At 42.3% G+C, this 26,520-nt stretch overlaps 1 protein-coding gene across 1 annotated transcript in view; it reads right to left on the bottom strand.

Moving 5' to 3' along the window:
* The window catches only part of MACO1 (macoilin 1), a 126,078-nt gene that overhangs the window by 15,964 nt on the left and 83,594 nt on the right, over window positions 1-26,520 (bottom strand). The window contains exons 4-6 of the mRNA XM_082244544.1: window positions 25,657-25,780; window positions 23,818-23,996; window positions 22,946-23,432 (exon numbers count right to left, since the gene is read on the bottom strand). Of these exons, the coding sequence (XP_082100670.1) occupies window positions 22,946-23,432; window positions 23,818-23,996; window positions 25,657-25,780 (790 nt within the window). The remainder of the gene's footprint in view (window positions 1-22,945; window positions 23,433-23,817; window positions 23,997-25,656; window positions 25,781-26,520) is intronic.

Raw genomic sequence — 26,520 nt, 5'->3', positions numbered from 1 at the left:
CTTTGTATATGGACTTACGAAAAAATGGTTGTGGAACAAATCATCTGAGTTTCCATTATTTCTTATGGGGAAATTTGCTTTGATATAAGAGTGTTTTGGATTACAAGCATGTTTCCGGAACGAATTATGCTCGCAATCCAAGGTTTTACTGTACTGCGTCAAATTCATGAAGCATTTACAACACTTTTGGTTCAGACAGCAACTTGTGCACCAAATTCGGGTAGCACTAAAATGCTCCACTTTTACATTTTGGCACAGTCAATGTAACACAAAGTAAAGTGAAGCTAATCAAGACCAACTCTTTTTGCATACAGAAGAAAAACTGGCTCAGACAGATTATGTAAAAGTATCTCTCGTGCATTCTAAAAGTGGCGCAGCATGAGCCAAATTCAAGTTTTGGACAGGTATATGCATTTGGCGCATTCTTGACCACTTTTGGAATGTATAAGATACTTTCGCAAAATCTGTCTGCACCAGTCTTAATATATTCAATAAAAAAATAAAAAAAAAAAAAGGATTAAAATTTTTTTTTATTTTTTAAATGCATATCAGTGTGGAGGGAAGCTGAAGCCTCTCATAAGCCTAGTCCATTAGCCTAATGTTTGACAGACTAGCGTACCAGCCATGGCAGGCTGCAATGCTAGAGATTCACCATTAGAATTTTCAAACATTCATCGTAGGATTAGTTGGAATCCTTGAACACCGGCACATCCACTACAGCAGGGATCTCCAAACTATAGCCCTCCAGCTGTTGCGGAACCACATTTCTCATGAGGCATTGTAGTTCCTGAACTGGAGGGCCATAGTTTGGAGACCCCTGTTCTACAGGATATCTCAGTGCTTTAATATGATGGGGCATTGCTGGAAATGGGAGTGCTTCAAGAGCATACACAAGGGGATTGGCCAGTGCATTCCAAAGGGAAATCCATTTAAAAGAGCAAAGCTAAACCCTGGGTGGCTAAACTCCAACATAAAAATGCATATTAGTGCTAAACAAAAGGCCTTCAAAAAATACAAGACTGAGGGGTCATTGGCAGCATTTAAGCATTACAAAGTGTAATAAGAAATGTAAAGATGAAATCAGGGCGGCTAAAATAGAACACGAGAGACATATAGCGGAGGAGAGTAAAAAGAACCCCAAGAAGTTCTTTAAGTATATAAACAGTAAGAAAGCGAGGCCAGAACACATTGGCCCCATAAAAAATGACAAAGGAAATATGGCCACTGAGGACAGAGAAAAGGCGGAAGTGTTAAATAATTTCTTCTCTTCAGTCTTCACAAAAGAATCGGGGGGCTACACGAACCTAGCTTGTAAGGCCGAACTAAACAACACACCTCAGGAAATACCACCATGGCTAACAGAAGACAGACTTAAAACTAAACTAGAGAAACTTAACATAAATCACCGGGACCGGATGGCTTGCACCCGAGGTTTCTGAAAGAGCTCAGCCAGGTGATTGCCAGACCATTATTCTTGATCTTTAAGGATAGTTTACAGACGGGTATGGTGCCAGCTGATTGGAAAAAAGCCAACGTGGTACCAATATTTAAAAAGGGGCCGAGATGTATCCCGGGTAACTATAGGCCGGTCAGCCTAACATCTGTAGTCTGCAAGATTTTGGAGGGGGTGTTAAGGGACCACATACAAGACTTTAGTAATGACAATGATATTATTAGTAGTAATCAGCATGGATTCATGAAAAATCGTTCTTGCCAAACCAATCTATTAACCTTCTACGATGAAGTGAGCTGCACCTAGATAAAGGGAAGTCTGTGGATGTGGTGTATCTTGACTTTGCAAAGGCCTTTGACACCGTTCCCCACAAGCGCTTACTGTACAAACTAAGGAAGGTAGGTATGGACCATAAGGTGAGTACCCGGATAGAGAACTGGCTCCAGGGGAGAGTCCAGAGGGTGGTGATTAATGGGGAGTACTCGGATTGGGCGGGTGTGGAAAGTGGGGTCCCCCAGGTTTCTGTCCTGGGACCAATCCTGTTTAAGTTATTCATAAATGATCTAGAGGAGGGGATATCGAGTACAATCTCAGTATTTGCGGATGATACTAAACTAAGCATGCCAATATCTTCTATGCAGGATGTGGAAACCTTACAAGCGGACCTGAACAAAATAACGGGGTGGGCAACTACATGGCAGAGGAGGTTTAATGTTGAAAAATGTAAAGTAATGCACTTGGGTGCCAGAAACCAGAAAGCAAGCTACTCACTAGGGGGGGAACCTCTGGGTGAGTCTAGGATGGAAAAGGACCTGGTAGGTACTGGTAGACAACAGGCTTGGCAGTGGCATGCAATGCCAAGCCGCTGCAAGCAAAGCCAACAGAATACTGGGATGTATAAAAAAGGGGATTCACTCCAGAAATAAAGAGATTATTCTCCCGCTCTACAAGACTCTGGTCCGGCCACATTTGGAGTATGCTGTCCAGTTCTGGGCACCGGTCCTCAGGAAGGATGTGCTGGAATTGGAAAGTGTCCAGAGAAGGGCAACAAAAATAATTAGGGGAATGGAGGACATCAGCTATGAGGAAAGACTACAAGCACTGAACTTATTCTCTCTGGAGAAGAGACGATTGAGGGGGGATATGGTATCAATGTACAAATACTGTACTGGCGACCCTAGCATAAGGAACAAACTATTCAGAGAAAGGAGATACAATAAGACACGTGGCCATTCACTAAAACTAGAGGAAAGGCAGTTTAACCTTAAAATGCGTAAGGGGTTCTTCACTGTAAGAGCGGTAAGGATGTGGAATTCTCTTCCACAAGCAGTCGTATCAGCTGGGAGCATTGATAGTTTCAAAAAACTATTAGATGGGCACCTTGGAGACCACAACATACAGGGGTACACAATGTACAGTTAAAAGCAAACACACACACACATCATAGGTTGAACTGGATGGACTGATGTCTTTTTTCAACCTCACTATGTAACTATGTAACTAACTATGTTGCAATGACCAAAAAAAAAAAAGACTTCCCAAAAAGGGGTCTTGGGCTACAAAATGTTTGGGAGGTGAAAACAGTTTATCATGAGTCTCCCAGCATCTGTACAGGAAAATCAGGGAGTAGTAGGTGCATAAAAAAGTTTTATTAGTCTTCGGACCTCTAGGTGATCCTAGACAGGAAGCTACAAGCTGCTTTTCCATATCTAAGCTAGCAGTCATCACATTAATCAGAATCAAAATGGTATCTCTAAGCCTATGAGCTACAGCAGCTGCCTGTGACTGCACAGTGCACAGTGACCACATCACAGCAAATATTTCTTAAACTCCTCACGAGCCAGAACCAGACAGAAAATGTGGATTTAACATGTACTCTAAATAATGCAATAATCTCAAAAAGGCAAAAACTTATGATTTACCTTAAGATTTAAAAAAAAAAAAAAAAATGCGATTCTGTTTATAGTACACAGCAATTCAAAAAGAAAAGCCTTAAAAGCTGAACTCCAGGAAAAATTGATTTGATTTCTTAAACGTTATAGGACCAGCGTGCTTTATCTAGAGGGCGGATCGGTATGCTCAAATTGTTTGTGGCAGCCCATTTCACATACAGTTGTGATCTTTCTTGTGGTGTTGCAGTGATCCCAACTCTTTCAAGGAGTATAGTGGGTCGCTCTGAACTTCTATTCAAAAAACATCTAATTACATGGGGGTAGGGCTTGACGTTCTTCCATCCCTTCTGTTCATCCGTCCCTCCTCTACACCTTGTCTAATCATTGAAAGTCTTGTATTCATTAAAAAATATTTTTTGGAATGTTAGAGGTGCCTGCTATACTTACTGTAGGAGACGGGAAGCCACTGCTGTGCCACAAGGACGATTACAGCTCAGCCTATATTTGGAATTGGCTACCACTGACAATTTAAGAATTGTTTTGGAGGTGTCCCACTGAAAAGAAAAAAAACTAAGTGCATTTTACCTGATATCGGCTTGTGACAAGGATTAGACTATCAGTGAAAAGTCTTTAGAGGAGTGGTCCCACAAATAGAGGGCGTCTCTCAGATTGTGCCAATCACATAGGTACACGTATCCTACCGGCCAATCCTTGTGGAAGCTGTAAATCACTGTAGTAGACACCACTACTACAGTAAACAACTAGCATCAGGGTCCTGTGCGGAGCTGCTGTCCTAGTGCTTAAGGAACACAGGTTTTCTCTCAGCATGAGCACTAGAGAACACCTCAGCATTTTCACAATAAATGCAAGGCATTTTCTGATTGGATGAGGTGGGGCTTGTGACACTACCACCCCATCTCTCTACCTCATCTACTCGGAGAATGTTTTGCATTCATTAAGAAAAAAGTGTTCTTTGAATGACACCCATGCCGAGTGAGCGTCCCCATGTTCACTACTATTTCAACCAATGAAAATCATCAATGCAGCACAGTATGCATCACTGCATTGCCAAGCAGTGTGCACATTTCTAGACCCAACCTGAAGTGTCAACGCCACATTAATACACAGAAAGCACCTCACTGTGCCAGTGTGTAAGCTTACTTACAAGCTGGCACAGTTATGGAGTGTCAAGGGTGCCCCTGAAAAGCAGAGAAAACTTAAAAAAAACGCAATTATCATCCTGGCTTCTTGTATAAGAATCTTGCCTCGATCCCGCCTGCATCACAGTACTGGGCCATTACAAGGATAGGCAGCTCCACTGGCCAATACTGCAGAATAGGAGGTGGCAAGGCTAGGTTTTACACCACAACAATGTGCATGTTACCGTCGTAAGTTTAGGGTCACTTCGTGAACAAGATCCCAGAGTACCCTTCACTAAGTGCGTGTTAACATAGAAAGGCCCCAAGGTTTACATGTGTTTGCATACTATCTTAATATAGTAAACAGACATTCTTTGCAACATGCATCCATGCAAATGCCATTGCGTTAACGTGCATTCATGTTTAGGTTGCTGTTTTATTTTTATTTTTTTTAAGACAGGTAAATGAGTTTACCATAAGTACAGAAGCAGTTTACCAGTAAATTGTCATGAAGGTCTGTCATATGACATTTGTGCATTTTTCATACTCCACGTGACCAGACCAGGAAAGTTACCACTTAACTGCTATATTTAAATTGCCCATAAGGATCCAACAACATTGTTTTTTTTTTTTTTGTCTTTACACAGACTAAAGAAATATATGAACATCTGAACTATAAGCCTATTTCCCCCACACTGGCAACTCTTCTTTACTAAGAATGAAACACAATGGCACAACATGGAACAACGTTTTCCAAAATAAACACATGACAAATGTGAATTTTCTGGACCTGTGCCCTTATGGAGGATTTATAGCAGTGCCACAGAAAGAGGAAAAAAAAAAACACACACTTTGTGAATGCACAACTCCACTACTGACAAAACTGGGTTTTTGACTTACCATAAAATCAATTTTTCTGATGTTCATTGAAGGACACAGCTCATGATCTTCATAACCATTGGTTATACTGCCCCCTACAGGAGTAGGACACTAGGCAGAAAGAATCTGGCTATGCCTATGGGCAGTCCCAGGGGTATACTCCCTCTCCCTGCTATGGGTAACCGGTGCCAAATCGCATGATGCAACTTCAGCAGTTGTTTCTGGAAGAACAATCGAGCCAACGCTGAATCCAGAGTCAGGCCCAGGTAGTCCAATTTGTTGGATGGAGTCAGAGCGGATTTTTGAAAAGTCAGCGTCCAACTGAACTCTTGCACAGTGATGTCCAAATTGTCCTGTAGGACAGACTCTGTTCGCAGGAGGAGATCATCCAGGTACCCCAGTACCGCAATCCCCATCTGCCTGAGAAAGGCTAACACCTGGGGCCAACACTTTTGTGAACAAACAAGGAGCTGAGGCGAGACCAAAGGGTAACGCCACAAATTGATAGTGCTCCCAGTCTACGGGAAAGTGAAGGAAAAAAAAAAAAATGCTGATGCCCGACATATGTTGGGATATGAAGGTAAGCATCCTTGATATTGATAGAGGCCAGAAAATCCCCTTGATGAAAGGATGCCACTATTGTGCGAATGGACTCCATTCTGAATTTCTGAACCCACCCAAAGCGGTTTAGGGCCTTGAGGTCCAAGATTGAACGGACCTTGCCCTCCTTCCTGGGGACCGTAAATAAGTTTGAATAAAACCCCTGAAAATGTTCCAACTCTGGAACTGGTACAATGACTCCTTGCGAAAGCAAATCCCATACCGCCCGAGAAGGCCCTGTAGCCGATCCGGGGAAAGACGCAGGTTGGAAGCATAGAACCTTGCCGGAGGCAAGGAGCGGAACTCGATCTTGTAACCGGACCAATTCGTATACCCATTTGTCTTGAATGAAAGAGGTCCACATGTCCGGAAAGGGAAGACGTCCCCCCTACCCCATGTACGGGTGAGGGCACCCCTTCAGGCAGAGGAAGACTTGTCTGCAGGGCCAGCGGAGCCCGCTTTTGACTTACCAACCCAGGGTCTCTTGGAACCTCCCGAGAATGTACGGGAGGATTTAGAACCCTTGTCCTGCGTCCCCATGGGACAAAAGGGCCACTTGTGGACCGAGAAGACTGGACCACATTTGCGGCGAGGCTCTCTGCTTTTAGTAACCTGCAGAAGCACGGTGCTCTTACCTCCCGTGAGACTTACGATCTCTTTCATAGAAACTCCAAAGAAGCGGTCCCCCACAAAGGGGAGATCCGTCAGCACCTTTTTGGAGGCCTGGTCCGCAGACCAGCATTTCAGCCAAATCATGTGGCGAAGAGTAACCGCTGTCACAGACATCCTGCAGGCCGCATCCAGAGAGGCATCATAGACATACTGTAACCCCTGTACCAACTGATCTGCCAGCTCAGGGGGATGCTGACCCCCTTACAAATCCTGGCATAAAAGCTTTGCCCATTCTGTCAAGGTCTGGGAGACCAAGGTTATGGCAAACACCGGCTTCAAAATTTAACCTGCCACAGTAAAAAGGCAGCGGACCAGAGATTCCGCCTTCCTGCCTACAGGGTCTTTAAAAGACGGAGTGTCCTCCACTGGCAGCAGTGTGGCTTTATTTAACCGGAAAACCTGAGAATCCACCACTGGTGGAACTGTCAGCTTCTTTAGGAGGGACTCCTCAAAAAGGATAAAACGCTTAGGTATCCCAGCCATGCGATTCAGGGAACCCCACTGACTAGCGACAATCTCATCAAAACAGGCAGGAAAGGGGAACACCTTAGTCACCTTTGATTGTCCACGGGTACTAAATTGCACCGGCGCAGCATTAGCGGTGTCCTCCATTTTTAAATTTCCTGCACTTATGCAATCAGTGCCTCCACAGTCGCCTTCACTTGCGCAGATGTAATGGAAGAGGAATCCTCCTCACTGTCAGAGCACTCCAAGTGCATGGACGCAGACCCCGTGGGGTGACTCGTGTCTGCTGCGGCCAAATCTGAGGATGCAGAGGATGTAGGTAAAGGCGGGGGGGGGGGGGGCACTTTTTGATAGGTCTTTTTTTAAGAGCCATACCCACTTTGGACACCAGGGACTTCAGGACCGCCGTCATGGCTGCCAGGGCGGACTGAGACCCAGAGGGTCCCGCAGCTTCTGAGTGCAGGTCAGGTGGTGACACGTGCTCTACGCACTCCATAGTAACCAGGGGACCGCTAGCAATAGCTGTACAAAAAAGGCTGTAAAAAAAGGCTGTAAAAAAAGGCTGTAAAACTGCCCACCGCTGCGCCGATGGCACCACAGTTCCTAGCACACCAAGTAGCGCTGCTATAGCAGAAGAGAGAATATGTGCAGCCCCAGGGACACAGCACCCCTGACTTAGGAGGACAGAGAGCGCCAAGCTGCCTGCTGCCCGCGGATCAGAAAAGAAGAGGAAACAAGTATCACCACAAGAGGCGCACCGCTCCATTCGGCTACAAGAAAATGGCTGCCGCATTTACATGGGAAACCACTAAAACGTGGCGCCGAGCTCCCATGCAGTGAACCATGGGAAAATGGCGGTGCCACACGACTCCCAGGATCCCAGGGACCCTTCAGGTACTTAAGCCCAGCAAGGGGGGCCTAGCCGGGGATCCCCCCCCCCAGGACAATTCTTCCCATAATAGTGGCAAATGCAGCAACCGCAGCGTGCCCCCCCCACAGCTCACCTCACAACCCAGCCACTCAGAGGAGGGGAAAGGGGGGGGGGTTTCAGCGCAGGGGAACCCCGCTAGTGAGGGGGCACCATTAGGGTAGGAAGGACATAAGGGGGGCCTATCAACCCCAAAATTTTGTAGAGGGGGGGGGGACACTCAACCCACCTTGGGACCAGCGGGCACCACTCCAGGCAGATTACCTCCCCATCTTGGAATGGGGGTGCTGCAGGTCAGAGGTACGCTGCGACTCAGGCCACGACAAGGTCGTGTGCGTCCTCTTGAGGCATTTCACTCGAAGGCCAGCCCCCTGTAGAGTGGGGCTATGTCTCGGCCGACCTAGCGTGGAGCTGCAGTCCGCACACGCTTGCTGCCCAGATTGGGGAGACTAAGGATCCAGGATATCCAGTGAGTCACCCAGTCCGGCAGTTCATTGTAGTGCTTACTGGAACAGACTTGATTGTAAAAACAAAACAAAAAAAGTTCAGTTTAAAAAGAAACGAAAAATGCTAGGACCAAAGATCCCAGGAAGCTAGGTCCTTACTCCTGACTAGGCAGGGAAAAAAAAAAAAAAAGAAGTCCTATAGCAGGAAGTGGGAGTATACCCCCTGGGACTGCCCTATAGGCGTAGTCAATTCTTTTCTGCCTAGTGTCCTACTCCTAAGGAGAGCAGCATAACCCAAGGGTCAAAGAAGATATAGAGCTGTGTCTATCAAGGAACAAAAAATACTTTTTTTGCATTAAAATTCAAAGACACCACAAAACATTTAACTTTTTTGTAAAATATAAAAGATCATCTAATTCAAAATTAGATACCAAACATGACACTTTAAAATTTTGCACGCCTGTGCAACAACGACAAATTACGTAAATTTTACTATCCTCAGGTTACCACTTTACAGGTTTACAGATGTCTAGTGCTAGAATTACTTCCCATGATCTTATGTTCGCAGCGATACTGCGTCTGTGGGACAATCACTGTTTGTGTGCGTGACCAACACGCATGGTCGCCCTTGCGTGCTAGCACAGGGAGATTGGGGGGGGGGGGGGGGGGGGACTTAATTTTTTTTTCCTTTAAATTATTAACCACTTGCTGATCAAATATTGATATATATATATATATATATATATATATATATATATATATATATATATATATATATATATATATATATATATACACACACACACATACACACACACACACATATAGCGGCAGTGTGGCTCTCCTGCGCAGGATCAGGTACCTAGTATGTGATCCTGCATGTCCAGGTCTGGGGCATGCATGCGGCAACTTGCTCCCTCTGCGATTGTGACCTTTGATCGCCCGATGTTAACCTCTACCCAGCCAGTGTCATCAGTACGACGACTGTGCATATTTTTAGTATTGATCACTGTATTAGGGTCACTGACGTGAATGTATTTTATTGGGATAGCCCAACACAAAAGGACAATTGTTAAGTGGAAGAAAAATAACATTCTTTACAAATAAATATGTGAAAAGTGTGGCGTGTATTTGTATTCAGCCCCCTTTACTCGGACATCCCTAACTAAAATCTAGTGGAACCAATTGCCTTCAGAAGTCACCTACTTAGTAAATTAAGTCTACCTGTGTAGAATTTAATCTCAGTATAAATAAAGCTGTTCTGTGAAGCCCTCAGAGGTTTGGTAGAGAACCTTAGTGAAAAAACAGAATCATGAAGGCCAAAGAACACACTAGACAGGTCAGGGAAAAAAGTTGTGGATAAAGATTATAAAAAAAATATCCCAAGCTTTGAACATCTCACAGAACACTGTTCAATCCATCATCCGAAAATGGAAAGAGTATGGCACAACTGAAAACCTACCAATACATGGCCGTCCACCTAAACTGACAGGCCGGGCAAGAAGAGCATTAACTAGAGAAGCAGCCAAGAGGCCCATGGTAACTCTGGAAGAGCTGCAGAAAACCGCAGCTCAGGTGGGGGAATTTGTCCACAGGACAACTATTAGTCGTGCACTCCTCTAATATGACCTTTATGGAAGAGTGGCAAGAAGAAAGTCAGTCTTGAAAGAAAGCCATGACACGTCCCGTTTGCAAGAATCCATGTGGGGGACACAGCAAATGTGGAAGAAGGCGCTCTGGATAGATGAGATCAAAATTGAACTTTTTGGCCTAAAAGTAAAATGCTGTGTGGCAGAAAACTAACACTATCACCCTGAACACACAATTCCCACCGTGAAACATGGTGGTGGCATCATGTTGGGATGCTTTTTTTTGCTTTTTTTTTTTTTTTTAGCAGGGACAGGGAAGCGGATCAGAGTTGATGGGAAGATGGATGGAGCCAAATACAGGGTAATCGTAGAAGAAAACCTGTTAAGAGTCTAGAGATGTGCTGGTTTTCGGTAATGCGATAAATCGCGGTAATGAATATTTGTTGGTGGATGAATGGTTATTGTGGGCAGTTTAAAATACCGCGGAAATATAGATCACGCGCATTAGTTTGTTTTTCATCAACCGGCTAAAAGTAAACTGCGTGTATGCTGCGTAGGCATGCACAGTTGCACACTTGGATCTAAACAATCCCATTCCCCACGTGGAGATGCAGTTTAATGTGTGTATGCGTGCTGCTGAGCAAAAGACACGTGCGCATGGCACACTCCGACGTAAACAGTACCCGCATGGAGAGGAAGCATGGCGGAAGGAGGAACGCTGCCAACGATTTATCCCCCGTCTAAAAGGGTGAAGTCATAGGTTTGGAAATATTTTGGGTTCCAAGAAAAAGAAGAGGGGATTGCTGGTTGAAGAAAGTTTCCCTTTGTGTAAAGACATGTGGACGGAAAGTGGTAGCGAAACACGGGTACACATCTAACATGTTCGCTTATCTCAGTGACAACCATTGTCTCATTTCCGTGTTAAATACCTGTATAAATGGTTAGCTAGCTATAATAGTTAACACTGGCTTGACTTGTTATTCAGATAATAATTTTAGTACTAGTGTTATACAGACAAGTTACTATGCATCAAGAATGCCCATTTAAAATGTCAAGACCATTGCTCAGAAGTTTCTCTGCATACCCAGTGTTCCTTCAGAGGGTATTTAGTGCCAATTGACACATCCTCACCTCACAGTGCAAAGCTCAAGCCAGAAAAAGTGAACATGCTCACATTTTTGCACTTTAATCTGAAGGACTAAAATATTAAAGCACAGAAGGAATACCCAGAAGATATCAGGAATCGGTTGAAAATGTTTACTGTTGACACTTTATAGTTTTTACTTTTAACTACTGTATATTTAAAAGCAGTTCACAACAAACCGTTTGATATAATTGCTCACTTTATACATCATTACTGTGTGTTTTCTTTACATTCATTGGTATTTTAATGTTTGAGATACTCTAATTTAAAATAAAGTTGTTATCAAAAGGACAACACTGAAGTTGGTTTATATTTTCAACCTTTATTTCCCATATAATTGTATACCGTGATAATACCGTAAACCTTAATCAATGAATCGCAGCATGGAAATCTGATACCGTCACATGCCTATTTGAGTCTGAAAAGATTTGCGACGGAGGTGGTTTACCTTGTAGTAGAACAACCCTAAAAACGTACATCCAAAGCTACAATGGAATATTTTAGATCAAAGCATGTGTTAGAATAGCCCAGTCGAAGTCCAGACCTAAATCCAATTGTGAATCTCTGGAAAGACTTTAAAAATTGCTGTTCACAGACACTCTCCATCTCCTGTCCCCTATAAAAGTGATCCCATGGCGAATCGGCCACTTATTACATTTATCTGAAAGCTGGCCGGGGCTTATGGCAGCAGCTAGCTTATTTAGTATTTAACATCAAAGTCATGATGTACATTACCAGTTAGGCGGTCGGCAAACTGTTAATTTTTTTACTTTTACACTGTTGCACGTGACAGGTACTCTTCATAAAGGGATCTGGGGTCTAGAAGACCACAAATCCCTCTTCTGCCCAAAATCTGTGTTTTTGAATACTTTTGGATAAGCAATTTTCCCCCTAAAAAAACGATTGCTTGTTTTCTAACAGATCAATGCTTTTACTACCAACATTTTTTAAAGTAGGCACTGCATCAACTATAAGAAATAGTTGCTGAGAGAGTGGAGAATGTTAACCACTTCAATACAGGGCACTTTCACCCCCTTCCTGCCCAGACCAATTTTCAGCTTTCAGCGCTCTCACACTTTGAGCGATCACAAAGATTGCATGTAATTCGGAGCGCACTGCTCCTAAAATTACATGCGATCTCTGTGCGGTGCAAATTCAGCCATACAGTTTGTATGGCTGAATTCGCACCGCAATCGCACTAAAAGACGCACAGGACCCTTTGGTACGCAGCGGATCGGATGGCATGGTGGTTCACACTAGTGCGATCCGATTCTGTGCGAACTTTCAGATCGCACTGCGATATGCGATCTGATCTGGGGGTGTCGATAACTTTTAATTGACCCCCTAGCATATCGCATATGGCAGTGTGAACTGCCAGGGGTGCGGATGCGATGCGGGAACACGCTGTATATTCGCAGCATTCCCGCATCGCACAAATGTGAACCGGCACTGAATGATTAGTCATGCAATGCTGTACCCAATCAAATTTTTTATAAATTTTTCACACAACTAGAGCTTTCTTTTGGTGGTATTTAAGCACCACTGTGTTTTTTACTGTTTTGCAATAAGTGAAAAAAGAGCGAAAACTTTGAAAAAAAAAAACAAAAAAAAAAAAAACAAAAAACTTTAGTTACTAATTATAAAATTTTGCAAATAAGTAATTTTTTCCCTTGGGCCAAAATTTATACTGCTACATATCGTTGGTAAAAATAACCCAAATTAGTGGAAATTATTTAGTCGGTGTGAAAGTTATATAGAGTCTACAAGCTATGGTGCCAATTAGGGATTGAACGATTATCGGCAATGCTGATATATCGGGGGCCGATATGCACTTTCCCCGATATATCAGAATTCGGACCCTAAGGTTACCAATATTGCCGATATTTCGGGAAAGTGCTGTACCAGAGTGATGCCTGACCGTCCATAGCCGACGGTCGGCTGTCTTGCAATCACAAACGATGCGGCTAAGAAGCCGCTCGGCTGTCACTACAAGGAGCAGGAGGGAACGTCTTCCCCCTTCCGCGGCTCGCCCGGGTCTCCCGTCCCACCGGGAGACCTGGGTATCCTACCTGCACTGCCGCCGAACAGAAGACCCGATCAAAGCCGCATTCGGCTCTGATCGGGTCTCCATGTAAAAATCCCGGAAGTGATGTCATGACATCAATTTCAGGTACTCGGCGGCAAATTAAAAAAAAATGTGAGCATTCAAAACAGCCAAACTTGGCGTTTTGAATGCTTTTAAGTGCAGAGGAGGGGTTTTGGGTCTTTTTGACCCCCAGATCCCTCCACCAGAGTACCTGTGGGAAAAAATAAATAAATAACAAAAATTTTAAATATCCGAAAATATCGAACGATACCGATGACCAAAATATCGGTATCGGCAATAAAAAAAAAAACGATATCTGTCGATCACTAGTGTCAATCATTGAAAATTGATCACACCTGATGTACTGACAGCCTGTCCCATTTCTTGAGGCCCTGAAATGTCAGGAGAGCACAAATAGCCCCAAATGACCCCCATTTGAAAAGCAGACAGTCAAAGGTATTTAGTAAGAGGCATGGTGAGTTTTTTGAAGTTGTAATTTTTTCCCACAATTCTTGGGAAAATTAAGAAAAATTTATTTCTTTTTTTAAACAAAATTGTCACAAAGTTTCTCACACACAGTATATGCATACTTGCAATTACACCCCAAAATACATTCGGCTACTCCTGAGTATGGCGATACCACATGTGTGAGACTTTTACACAGCCTGGCCACATACAGAGGCCCAACATGCAAGGAGCACCGTCGGGTGTTCTAGGAGCATAAATTACACATATTTCCTAACGACCTATCACACTTTTGAAGGCCCTGGAGCACCAGGACAATCGAATTACCCACAAAATGACCCCATTTTGGAAAGCAAACACCCCAACGTATATTCTATGAGGCATAATTAGTCTTTTGAACATGTCATTTTTTCCACAAGTTTTTGGAAAATGTGGAAAGAAAATAAAAAAAAATAAAAATTTCAACACAAAGTTGTCAATTTATAAGATATTTCTAACACATAGCATGTACGTTGCAAAAATGACACGCCAAAATACATTTTGCTACTCCTTCCGAGTATGGCGATACCACATGTGTGGGACTTTTGCACAGCCTGGCCACATCCAGAGGCCCAACATCCAAGTAGCCCCTTCAGGCGTTCTAGGAGCATAAATTTCACATCTTATTTCATTACAACCCATCACACTTTTGAAGGCCCTGGAACACCAAGACAATGGAATTCCCCACAAAATGACCCCATTTTGGAACGCAAACACCCCAACACATAATCAAGGAGGCAAGGGCTGCAGATAGGTACTCGGGTACTCTGATGGGCTGCAGACAGGTACACTGATCGGCTTCAGAAAGGTACTCAGGTACTCTGCAGCCCAATAGAGTACCTGAGTACCTGTCAATAGCCCATCGGAGTACCTGTCATCGGAGTACCCAAGTACCTCTCTGCAACCCAATAGAGTACACGAGTACCTGTCCCCAGCCCAGAGAGGTACTTGGGTACTCCTATGGGCTGGGGACAGGTACTCGGGTACTCCGATGACAGGGACTAGGATGAAAGGTACTTTCATGGGCTGGTGACAGGTTTGGGGGGGGGGGGGGGGCTGGAGTTGGGCAATCAGTGTGTTTAGTGTGCACTGTAATTAGTAACTAGCTGTTACCGCAATCTCCTCCTCACACAGAAACGGTGTGTGAGGAGGAGAGCCCGGTGACAGCTAGTTACCGGGTCTGTAGACATTCTGTGACTGGCTGTGATTACCATGTGACCAGCTTTGTCCAAAGAGCCAATTTCATTGGCTCTTTACCCAGATCGGGGATGGACTGTGTCAGAGTGATACTCTCCAACCCCGATTGCCGCGGTGTGCACAGGGACAGTGCATGTGGCCGGCTGCGATTGGGCACAGCCAGTCACATGGTGAAGTAAATTTTTTTTATTGGCTCTTTACTCTGATTGGGGATGGGCTGTGTCCTGAGTGAGAGCGGCGAGAACGGGCGGACGTCATATGACATCCACCCAGAGGGAGAAGACATTCCTGCCGGCATCATTTTACAATGCGCCGGTAGGGAAGAGGTTAAAAAGAGTAACTCAAAAGATAATTTCTAGGTATGGATATTTTTACAAAGGTACATTGGTCCAGCTTGGGCTAACCTAAATATTTATATGCCAAACCTGACCAAACTCCAAAAGCTAGAAAAGCACTGCAGTAGGCACCAATATTTCAGTGATCTCCGCTAGCTTATGAGTTTTGTGCCAAGGGAGTGCCCTGCTGCTTTCTAAACACAGGAGGTCACCTACTTGGCACAGGTGCCATTCAGAGAACACCTTACATTATTTTGAAAGCATTCTCCAAACGGCACCCATGCTGAACTAGCAACTGTGTTCAGCAAACAGTGGGACAGCTGCTCAGCGAGGGACACAAGTTAGTGGAGATCATTGTAGTAGCTATACTTACTACAGTGATTTCCAGTTTCCACATGGATTCTACAGGTATGGCATTACACAAGATGGTGTCTGTAACCATCTTGCATGTCTACTGGTGCAAGAAGTTACTGTTATTTGAGAAAATCAATGACTGATTTTAATTCCATCTTGGAAAAATAGACCAGTCTTAAAACCTTTCAAGCCTGGAATTAGGGAGATATCTGCATAGGTTTGAAAATAAACCATTCTTCTAAAAAGGAATTAGTACAACCACTCATCTGCCAGGGCAAGGTTTACTTTTTTACACACATTGAAACTGCATTTTTTTTTTGCTCAAAATCCCCCCAAAAATGATATATTTTCTGAAAGCAGTGACCCTGGAAATAAAATAGTGGCAGTGGTAATTTAGGTCGCATGAGATTTGTGAAGCGGTTAAATCAAATACATATTTTTAGAAAAAAAAAAAAAAACACAAAAAATGTGAATATTTGTAAAATAACTAGGTGGCTCTTGTACTGAAAAGTTTGGAAACGCCTACACTATAATGCAAGACCGTGTTTTACCCCTTGGTAACTTTTTTTTTTCTTAAAAACTGGCTGCACAGCAAGTTGAGCACATTTGAAGAAAGCTTCCTTACATCTGCAAATGTGCTGAAAAAGGTCCTTTCGCTAGGTAAGCCAGCAGCTCACATGTAAAAGACTTGTCATCTACAACCCTTCAACCCCTGTCTATAGTATAAGAGCTACCTTGTGTATTGGAGGAATTGACCGAGACTTGCTTATTTATATTATTAGGGGTATTGCACATATCTAAAACTGCCGTTATTAAGTACTGAATTTCTACTCTAAAAAATTCCTGTGGATTAGCATTGATCAACAGCATTACATTATACAAACCCAATATGTTCTCTGTTAGATTGGACCTAAATTCAATAAAAAACTAGTGCTGACCTGCTTACTCTGTTAAACCCCAAAAGCATCGCATAAGCACCCTACAGTACCTAGAAAGACCCTACTTCTACTTTATGAATGCGGGGGAAGCTCATACATTTGGATATCATGAGATGGGGTTTAGAAAAGAGTATTTAAAGTCCCATTTTGGGTTGAAGTACTATTTAGTTTGGATAAGGGTATCCACAAACTTTATAATTTTAATGGAACAAAAATCTTTACCATTTAGCTATAAATGTAAAAAATTAAAATATGTAGGGACATTTGTAATATAAATTTAATTAGGCAATCCTATAGAAAAGGGTATAAATTAACAATGCAATTAAACTTTCAGCTTGAAACTGTGCAATTACACACAATGTACTGGGTTTATACAATATAGACTCATGTATTAGGGGTTTAGAGTAATCGAACAAATACAGACATGGAACCCATTTTTAGAATTATGACATAAGCAGACAGGATATGCTGCAAGTTTCAAGCCTTTATACTCCATTTTTAACCACTTGACCCCCTTCATGACCAGGGAATTTTTTGATATTTAGCACTGTGCTACTTTAACTGACAATTGCTCAGTCATGCAACACTATGCAAATGAAAGTTAGATCATTTTTTTTTTCCACACAAGAAGTTGCTTTTGGTGGTATTTAAATTACCAGTGGGTTTATTTCTTGCTACATAAAATTAAAAAATACTGGAAATAAAAAAAAAAAAAAAAAACATTATTTGTTTCGGTTACAAAGTTTTGCAAACAAATGTTTCTTCCCAGATTTAGGCCAAAATGTATTTGGCTACTTTTCTTGGTAAAAATATCCAAAATCAGTGTATATTACTTTGTCTGTGTGAAAGCTCTAGTCTACAAACTATGGTATATAGATTTGAATACTGATCAATCCTGATGTAATGACGGGGCCTCAAGAAATGCGATACAAACATGCCAAAACAGTATAAATACCCCTAAATCACCCCTTTTTGGAACGTAGGCAGTCCAAGGTATTTAGTAAAGAGACATGGTGGAGTTTTTTTTTTTTTTTTTTTTTTTTTAAGTTAGTTTTTTTGGTAAATAAAATTAGTATGTGGGGGGGGGAGTGAAACCCCCCCCCCCCCTCCACAACCAGTACAGTATCATCATATAGTTGGCATGGCATTGATCAGGGATACTGACTGGTGACTGTAAAAAAAAAAAAAAAAAAAAAAAAAAAAAAAAGGGGTGATAGCTTGTTACCGTGATCACTGCAACAGCAATCATTTGAACGCTCATGAATGGCTTTTATTCACGACTCATTTTACTATTGCCATCCTGCCTGCAAGCTGATCTAACGGTCCAGGGATTTGACATTTCAGCTGCTTTCTCTCCTCTCTGTACAGCGCTGCCAGTACAGACCAGACAGATTCTGATTGATCAGCACCATTCATGTGACAGCACTACCTTGTCTGTTTTGGATGAGTAATCGCTCAGACACAAAGGCAACCAAGGAGGCCACTTTGCAGGAGAGATCACGTAAGGAAATATTCCTTATGTGCTCAAAGGGTGGTTTCAGCAGTGCAGAGAACCAGATTAAGGTCCCAAGGAAGCACAGGGTGTGTAAGGGGGGGGGGTGTAGGCAAATACGAGATACACCTTGGAGAAAATGAAGAGTGAGCCCAGAGGTTTCGGAAAAAAATAAAATAAAATAATAATGGGAAAGACCAAAACCAAGATCCTAGATTGTAATCTCCAACGCTTAGGGCTCTCCGATTCCTCCTGTATTGAATTGTATTGTAACTGTACTGTCTGCCCCTATGTTGTAAAGCTCTGCGCAAACTGTTGTCACTATAAAAATCCTAAATATTAATACAGTAAACCCCCCTCCATTGCGGGGGTTACGTTCCGGACCCAGCCGCGAAAAAAGTGAAAATCCGCAAAATAGAAAAACCCTATTAAAATGCATTGTAGGCATGTTTTTTTTACGGGCACTGTACGTGTAAAAGCATTTTAAGGCCTTTAAACACACTTTTAAAACAATAGAAACTCATTTAAACACATAAAAGATACTGAGAGACATAGCAAGAGCTATGGAAAACACAAAAATATTTTATTTTTAATGATTTATATAGTAAAACATTACAAAAAAAAAAAGAATGCAATATACCGGGACCGCAAAAACTGAACCGCGATGGAGCGGGGGTTTACCGTATTAAAAATAATAATAGCCTGTCCTTTCAGAGGACTTCGAGCCAAGTTCTTGTCAAGCCCTGATTTTAGAAAGGTCTAAATGCAAGGCAGGGAGTATTCTCTGGGGTTGAAAAACTTGTGTTTACACTGGGCAAAGAAGGCTTTCCAGGTATGGGTGTAGAGCAGAGGATTGGCAAAGGGCAGTGTGAAAAAGTGGTAAGGTTTGTCTTCTACTGCAAGGCATAGAAAGCGCTCATGAGAAAGATAAATAGGGATAAGCTATTAATGACGCAATGGATTCCAAGTGAATTTTGGGAATTTGAAGTTATTGGTTTAAGGATTTTAGGTCCAGGATAGAATGAACACACCCATTAGGTTTTGATACCTTGAACATGTACAGTGCCTTGAAAAAGTATCCATACCCCTTAAAATTTTCCACATTTTGTCATGTTACATCTAAAAACGAAAATGTATTTTATTGGGATTTCTATGGGCTAGACCAACACAAAGTGGCATATAATTGTGAAGTGGAAGGAAAATGATAAAGGCTTTCAAACTTTTTCCAAATAAAGATCTGAAAAGTGTAGCGTGAATTTGTATTCAGCCCCCTTTACTCTGATACCCCTAACTAAAATCTATTTGAACGAATTGCCTGCAGAAGTCACCAAATTAGTAAATAGAGTCCACCTATGTGCAATTTAATCTCAATAAAAATACAGCTGTTCCGTGAAGCCCTCAGAGGTTAGCGAACATAAGGCCCCTTTCACACAGGCGGACCGTTCAGATCCGCCTGTTCGTTTTTTGGCGGATCTGAACGGTCCCCCCATGCATCCCTATGGGGCATCGGATGTCAGCGGAGACATGTCCGCTGACATCCGACCCGTCAAATCTGGACGGATGGAAACCCTATTTTCCATCCGTCCAGCGGATCGGATGAGAATGGACCGACGTTCCCATCTGATTTCCCCCATAGAGATGCATGGGGAACTGACAGCTGTGTCTCCGCACACAGCGTGGAGATACAGCTGTCATTCTCCTGCTCAGCGGGGGATCGGCGGATCGATCCCCCGCTGAGAAAAGCGGAGTCAGTTTGAAGGACTACAAGTGTGAAAGAGCCCTTAGTGAACAAACCGCATCATGAAGGTCAAGGAAAAAACACCAGACAGTTATGGGCTAAAGTTGAAGAAATTTAAACCAGGGTTAGGTTAAAAAAAATATCCCAAGCTTTGAACATCACGGATCACTGTTCAATCCATCATCGGAAAATGGAAAGAATATGGCACAACTGCAAACCTACCACTACATGGCTGTCCATCTAAACTGACATTCCGGGCAAGGAGAACATCAGAAGCAGCCAAGAGGCCCATGGTAACTCTGGAAGAGCTGCAAAGATCCACAGTTCAGGTGGGAGAATTTGTCGTGCACTTCACAAATCTGGCGTTTATAGAGTAGCAAGAAGAAAGCCATGGTTGAAAGAAAGCCATAAGAAGTCAGTTTGCAAGAAGTCATGGGGGGGGGGGGGGGTTGGACATATGGAAGAAGGTGCCCTGGTCAAATGAGACCAAAATTTAACTTTTTGGCCTAAAAAGCAAAACGCTATGTACGGCGAAAAACTAACTGCACATCACCCTAAACACACCATCCGCACTGTGAAACATGGTGGTGGCATGTTGTAGGGATGATTTTCTTCAGCACGGACAGGGAAGCTGGTCAGAGTTGATGGGAAGGTGGATGGAGCCAAATACAGGGCAATCTTAGAAGAAAACCTGTTAGAGTCTGCAAAAGATTTGAGACTGGGGCGGAGGTTCACCTTCCAGCAGGACAACGACCCTAAACATACAGCCAGAATTACAATGGAATGTTTAAGAACAAAGCATATTCATGTGTTAGGTCTGGACCATTCTAAATCCAATTGAGAATCTGTGGCAAGAAATGAAAATTGCTGCACACAGACACTCTCCATCCAATCTGACAGAGCTTAAGCTATTTAGCTAATAGAAGAATGGGCAAAAATGTCACTCTAGATGTGCAAAGCTGGTAGAGACATACCCAAAAAGACTTGCAGCTGAAATTGCAGTGAAAGGAGATTCTACAAAGTATTGACTCAGGGGGACTGAATACAAATGCACACTACAGTTTTCATTTTACGTTGGGACTATCACATAAAATCCCAATAAAATACACTTACGATTTCAACATGACAAAATGTGGAAAATTTTAAGGGGTATAAATACTTTTTCAAGGCACTGAATGAGTAGAAGCTTTTGAACCTGTCCTATACAAGTACTGGAATAACTACTCCCTGGGAAAAGAAGGTCTAGGTCGCTGGTCCCCATTAAGCATCCAGGCTTCGCTGGTCATGGTAAGCATACCTCCAAAAGGGGCCTTCAGAGTCTGGGTTCCATAGGGATGGACCATGGCACGTGCAATATTGCAGGCCAAGTATGCAATCCAAGAACAGACTCCGGGAGCACTAATCTCTATTTTAGCACAAAGGCAGAGCCAATGGCCAAAATCTTGTAAATGTTTTTAGTCTGTTTTTGTGTTACAAGGAAGAGAACAATGCTGCGAGTGCTTCTGGAGCCTGTCTTTGGACTGCAGCTACCACAATGCTGGCAAAGCATGGGAACATTGGGCATGGTTTGCTATTTATGATTTAGGTTGTTCTGCTTGTAAAGTAATACGGCTTGTCTGTATTTTTATTGCTAATTATTAAAAAAACTCTATCCAAAGCCTCTCACTATTATTTATTGCAGGTTTAAGTGTTACACAGGCATGCAGCCTTCTAAACTGATGCCAACGCCATTTCAAGCTATGGAACATAGCTATAACCAAACTAGGTATTCTGAGAGTTAAGGCACACTCGACTTTGGCAGAATAAACCTTTGCCTGAGTTTTGTATAATGTTTGAGCTCTGGTATAGATGTGGTATCACTCGTTTACTACAGATCTTATCTGGTGGGTCAGTCAAACCCATTTCTGATCTAAAAAAGTAAATGTAATGCATTACAGGAATTCTAGGCTTTTCCTAAACCTTCAACCTAAGACATGTGTTTACCATGCAGCTTGGGCCCAAATTACCTGTGCTTGCAGATAAGCCTTTTGGTTGCTGCTATGGCTAAAGCTTAAAAAAATAAAATAAATAAAATTAAAAATAAAATAAATCGTAAACTCTACGCAGCCTTCTGGAAACCTACAGCACAAGCCCAGACCTAAAATAAAAGGATTTTTGGGATGTTGATTTGGTGACTTGAGTACTTCTGATTATGAGACCTGGGAAGAGGTAGAACCAGCCACCAATTAGTCTGCCTAAAAAAAAAAAAAAAAAAAACTTACATGTAAGCTCACCTATCTTTTTATACTTCATGGTACCCATTTGATGCAGTCCTATGTCAAGGAGTCCCTGGATTCTGTTTTCAACTGTTTTGTTCCTGCCCACAGATACAGGCTTACTGTGAGCAAATAACCTTTTTGCATGACATCAGAGGCACAACACCACTCATGGCTAAACTTGCTGGCTCCCAGGTCTTCAGAATTATACATTTATCAGCACCCTTTTTGTGTGGGGTATTGTTTACTGCCAAGAAGCTCCTTTCAACAACCGAAAAAAGATTAATAAAAACTATCAAGGACGGATAAGGCAGCCATCTTAATGGCAGGGTTTATAGAAATAAATGAGTGACGTCAAATCATGGTAAAAGGCCCAACACTGCACTTTACACTTACAATCTGTGCGCAATGGATGCACTAAATAGCATAGTTTGGCTAGCCCCAATCCCCACATCTGTCTCCTCCTCCTCAATATAGCTAGCGCAAAAACAATGATTAGGGCTGTTATGCTAGAAATCCAGTTTGCCAATGCCTCTCCAAAACAAAAATGGGTTTGTTTCTATTTTTCTCCCTCACTCCATCTCTCAATCCATAAACACAAAATGGAATTGATGTCAAGAGAAAATAACTTGCACAATGCATAGCAATTTAATGTGCATAAAACACATGTCAAAGCACGTTAAAATGTGTGTCAGTATCTTTCAGGTACCTATAGTGTCATGCAGGCTGCATAGTGCTGACTTCTAGAACAGGGTAAAATTTGTCTGGGTTCCTCGTTCCATAATATACATAATAGGTGCAGTAATCCTTTAAATGGATTCTTAGTTGAAACTACTTACCTTACTAATGTATCTGGTTTGCTAAGCTGGTTATTTGGAATACAATTTTCCATAGGATCCTTGTGCGTAGTTGGACTTTTACTAGTGCATTTCTTTTTGTCATTCTTACTGGACGACGATGAAGGGATACTCCCATTGGATGCACTGTGGCTCCGAGGAGATGAGTTTGCTGTCCCTGTGGTGTTCTTGTAGTTTTTAGATGAGGTGGTGCAAGTGTCCTCTTTCAAGAGGTTTTCTGTGCTCCCCAAATCATTGTTCAATCTTTTACTGTTGATATGATTCTCCATATATTCAATCTCCTGAACTTTGGAGTCTGTGGGCTGCAAGATATTGTTATTAATCCCCAAATTATGTCTTTTTACGTCTTTATCTTTGCCCTTCTCTTTATACTCCAGCTCCGGTAAGGTGCTAGAATTTTTTTTACTTGTTGAGAGTCCGTTGTGCTGTAACAGTATTGAAGAATCCATTTCAGATAAACCCTTGGCGGCTGGAGAATGAAAAAGAATATTTACTGCTGTGAGATGTTACATAACTACATAGAAGAAAGAAAGTTGTATATATTCAAACATTTCTTTTCCCAAAAACACAAAAAAGGCAAGTTTTAAGTCACATTCCTGCTATTCTCCATCTTCCAACGGTTTCAAAATCAGTTGTAAGAGTAGGTACTGTACAAAAAAAAAAACCCAACTGCATTTAAACTACAAAACTGATTGTGTATTCCATGAAACATACTGATCACAAAGGTAATCGAATCAAACCTAACAAATGTGTTTTCTTACAAATGTGTGCCCTGAATACACCAAATTGTAAAAATACATTTTCACAAATGAATTACTAGGGGTGATCTTTTCTCAGCCTCTACAAGTACCCACCTTCTTCTGCTTCCCTTTCTTGCCTCTGTAACATCTGCTGTTCTGGGGGTAGTGCCTGCTGAAGTAGCTGCATGTAAAACTCATTTTCTTTCTGTACCTCTTTTTGTTTTCTTAACCGCATCTTATAACTGACATAGCTTTTGAAGCCGAAGCCTAAAGTGACAACAGGATACCCAATACTGGGAAGCAAAGAAAGAGAAAAAGAAAACTAAATGAGAAACTGTTGACCGATAAAGATTTTGTTAGCATATTTCATATTTCATTTCTTAGGGAAGTCACAGACCAGCAAATGTCTAAGGATGCAGAGATGTCTGCCTGTCTGAGAAAGCATCACAGCAACAATGGGACCCGCAGTTTCTTGCAAACTTAGCTGATGGGTGTTAAACTCTGAAGAGTGACAGTCTTGTTACCTTTCCATCACAGAAAAGGGATAGGACTGGTGTTCATTCTCCGAGGACATTAAACCCTGCTTGTAAAAATCAAAGAACTATAGCTGTAAACCTTTGTACACCCATTGCCTCTGCTGTACTGTGCAGTTTTTGGAGCCTTTTAAAGTTGCAGTGTGCTAGTTATGCCTGTAGGGTGCTCCCATGGCCTCCAAGTGTCTCCCTGGGATTTCCCCGGATTTGCGCACTACTGCCACCGCATAGGTTTTAAGGGGCTCTTGAGCAGTAGGGGCAGTGGTGCGGTCCTGCCAGCACATGCTCAGTGGGGTGCAGCTTTCCTGTGTATGCTTTTGCGCTGTGCACATTATGAGACCACTGGTGCTGCTCTGGCAGACATGTGCAGAGCAGTCCCCATGTCTTGCGCATTTGCAGTATTGTTTTGAGGGTTACTGCACATTTCAAAACCCGTACAATTTTAGAGCAAGCCGACCAGCAGCTGCACTGCACATGTGAAAGGCAATTCAGCACAAGTAGCCCCACAATGAACACACCTGCAAAGCACAGTGTGAAAACACACGAGTGCTGCACCCACTGCAAATGTACCAGAAAGACAGTGGTTCACAAGTCTCGCTCCTGACCATCAGTTCAGGAAGGAAAATAGGACACAGGAAAAAGAACAGGGGCATCAAAAATGTAATCATTTGGGGCACAAAAATACAGTTGGTACAACACAGCATGTGCTATCAAAGCACAAAACCATAGTAAAAAAAAATGTTGTCCCCCCCCTAAACTAACACTGATGATTGCCATATGCGCATAATTTTTGCTAGTTCAGCTCACAGGTAGGGATGGATGAGTGGAGGAATCTCCAGGAATAAAAATTGGGCAATGGGAACTGTGAATGGGGAACTATGATCACAAGGAGATGAATGTTCAAGTGTTTCAAGCAGATGACATCGCTGTCATCTGCGTGAAATGCATTAAATCATCTCCTTGTGTTTACAGTGTTAGGATTTAATTTTTTTGATATGCTACAAAAAAAAGTTTTGACATCCATGTGAAGTGTGTGGCCATTCACCAATTTTTGTTGCTGCTGATCTCGGAGGGGAGCCTGGCGGGCACCTTTGTTATGGAGGTTACAGAAGGCATGCAGGACATACACCTTGAGCGGTGTTTGCCTTTTACTGGACTGGAGGCATCTCCACTTCCAGTTATTGTAATCAGGCTGCCTGAATACCCAAAGATTGACCGCATTTGATCTGTCAGTATGTGTAGTATGAACTTACACATTGTGCCAAATGCTATCCTCACCATCCAAGCTTACGACTGCAGGCTAAAGTCAAGTATTAGTAATATTTTAATATAAAACTGATGGACAAAAATAAGACAGCAGAAGCTACAAATATTTTATAGAGACAACAAAGGTGAAATACTACAAGGGAATACAATTTACCAGTGTGCAGCAAAGGGACGACATAGATCTACATGAAAATTCTTCAGGTCTTTAAACCTAATTGCTGCTTCAATATATACAAACAGTATCCACAGCGACACTGTAGGTAAACAAACTCCTCTTTCTAAAAAGAGAAAAAGAAAGGCGTTAGATCCTATTCCTTTCAGTTGTCCCCCAACAGAGATTCTAATCATTCCCTACAACAGAAGTATAAAGAAGTTACTTTAGATATTCCAGGTATTCATACAGTGCCAACAATTCACATTGCTTTAAATACTGTACATTTACATCAGTCCCTGCCATCAAGGATATTACATCCAAGGTCCCCATCTCATACATACACATAGGTACTAGGGACAATTTAGACAGGAGCCAATTAACTTCCTAGCATTTGGAGTGTCAGAGTTCCTGGAGGAAACCCACTCAAGTACAGGGATTACATGCAAACTCCATGCAGATAATATCCTAACTGGAATCTGAACCAGGGACCTCAATGCTGCAAGGCACACGTGCTAACACTTTACTGCCCAAATGTAATAGATTAAAGAATATATGCCTAAAGGCTTATGTATTGTTTGAAGGGAATAAATACATTCTACATACATAGTGTAACATAAAATGCAAATTCAACAGGCTTAATAAAACCTATATGATTCAACAGCATATTCAAATTATGTACTCAAGTCTCACAATTGAAGTTAATATTTAGTTAACCCACAGTATCGATTCTGAATTGAAATTAGGGCTACAGGTGGAATCAAGCTTTAAACAAAACATTTGATACTAGCAGGTGATGAGTCACATTTATGTGCACTGTAAAGAAGATGATGATTGCAATCATGTACCTAGCTAGTTTTATGCCCC

Source organism: Pelophylax lessonae (assembly GCF_965119305.1).
Source record: "Pelophylax lessonae genome assembly, chromosome: 2".
Lineage (NCBI taxonomy): Eukaryota > Metazoa > Chordata > Amphibia > Anura > Ranidae > Pelophylax > Pelophylax lessonae.
Note: the sequence above shows the minus strand (reverse complement) of the source record. Positions and strands in the feature narration are given on the sequence as shown.